The sequence below is a fragment of the Numida meleagris genome, unplaced genomic scaffold (genome assembly GCF_002078875.1).
Source record: "Numida meleagris isolate 19003 breed g44 Domestic line unplaced genomic scaffold, NumMel1.0 unplaced_Scaffold447, whole genome shotgun sequence".
Taxonomy (NCBI): Eukaryota; Metazoa; Chordata; class Aves; order Galliformes; family Numididae; genus Numida; species Numida meleagris.
The window spans coordinates 38,935-39,960 of NW_018364663.1; the positions used below are offsets into that span (position 1 = coordinate 38,935).

The 1,026-nt window shown below is 68.3% G+C and overlaps 1 protein-coding gene across 1 annotated transcript; it reads right to left on the reverse strand.

Moving 5' to 3' along the window:
• Window positions 1–191: 191 nt before the first annotated feature.
• Window positions 192–804, reverse strand: ATXN7L3 (ataxin 7 like 3; the record flags this gene model as incomplete). Its single annotated transcript, XM_021383620.1, is given in 2 exon segments — window positions 192–552; window positions 671–804. Coding segments are annotated over 2 exon segments (283 nt in total), but the record flags the coding sequence as incomplete, so codon positions are not given.
• Between the last annotated feature and the right edge of the window lie 222 nt (window positions 805–1,026).

The window sequence follows — 1,026 nt, forward strand, 5'->3', positions numbered from 1 at the left end:
CCCACCGTACTCCCCCCCATCCTCAGCCAGAAGCACCCGCCTGGAGCAACAGGGAATTCTGTGCCCCCCCCCCCTCAAGAGCCCTATCACCCCCCGGGGTGCTCCGAGGGGGGAATGCAGGGGACGGTAGCAGGACTCAGGGGGGGGGAGCGGTGCAAAGAGGTGGGGGGCACTTACGGAACACCCCCCAGTACAAAAACAACGTCACAGAATAAATAGAGGCACCGGGCTGGGGGGGGAGACAGGTTGGGGGGGTGAGGGGCACGAACAGGGGCTCCCAACTCCAGCCCCACACCCCCCCCTCCCCCGGCAATGGCCAAGTCCTGCATCCTCCAGCCCCGGGTACCCCGCGTCCATCTGTCTGTGTCTGTCTGTGTCTGTCCGTCCGCCCGCCCCGTGGGGCTCAGTTGATGTCATCGTAGATGCTGGGGGTGTGGGGGGCGGGGGGCTTGGGCTTCTTCTTCTTGCTGGAGCCCAGCCCCGGGGCGCCGCTCACCAGCCCCAGGTGGGGCTTCTTCTTCTTGGTCTTGCGGGACTCGGAGTTGTTGGTACCTGCGGGGGGTGGGGGGCAATGGGGGGGTGGTGTAGGGCACGGCTGGCCTGGGAGGGGGGCCATGGAGCTCAGCGCTGGGGTCCCCCCCCCGTTCCGCCCCCCAGCCCCAGCACTCACTGGCTTTGGAGGAGGCCGAGTCCGAGGGGGAGATGTCGGAGGCGCCGTCCCACTGCAGCCGGCTCATGAGGGCCTGGCTCTCCGCCACGTCAAAGCCGTCGTTCTCCACGCTGCCCTCGGCCTCGGGCAGGGACCTGCACAGCGGCACCGTGTCCCAAGGGCTGGGGGATAAAGCCCCAACCCCCCCCAACCCCCACCCCACCTCACAGGGGGCTTCTCGGACACGTATGCGGCGCTGTGCGACTACAACGGACTGAGCTGCCGGGAGGAGGTGCAGTGGGTGCGTGGCGGGGATTGAGGGATGCGGGGCATTCGGGGCGGATTTAAGGGGGTGTCTGGGGGGGCTCTGGGAGGTT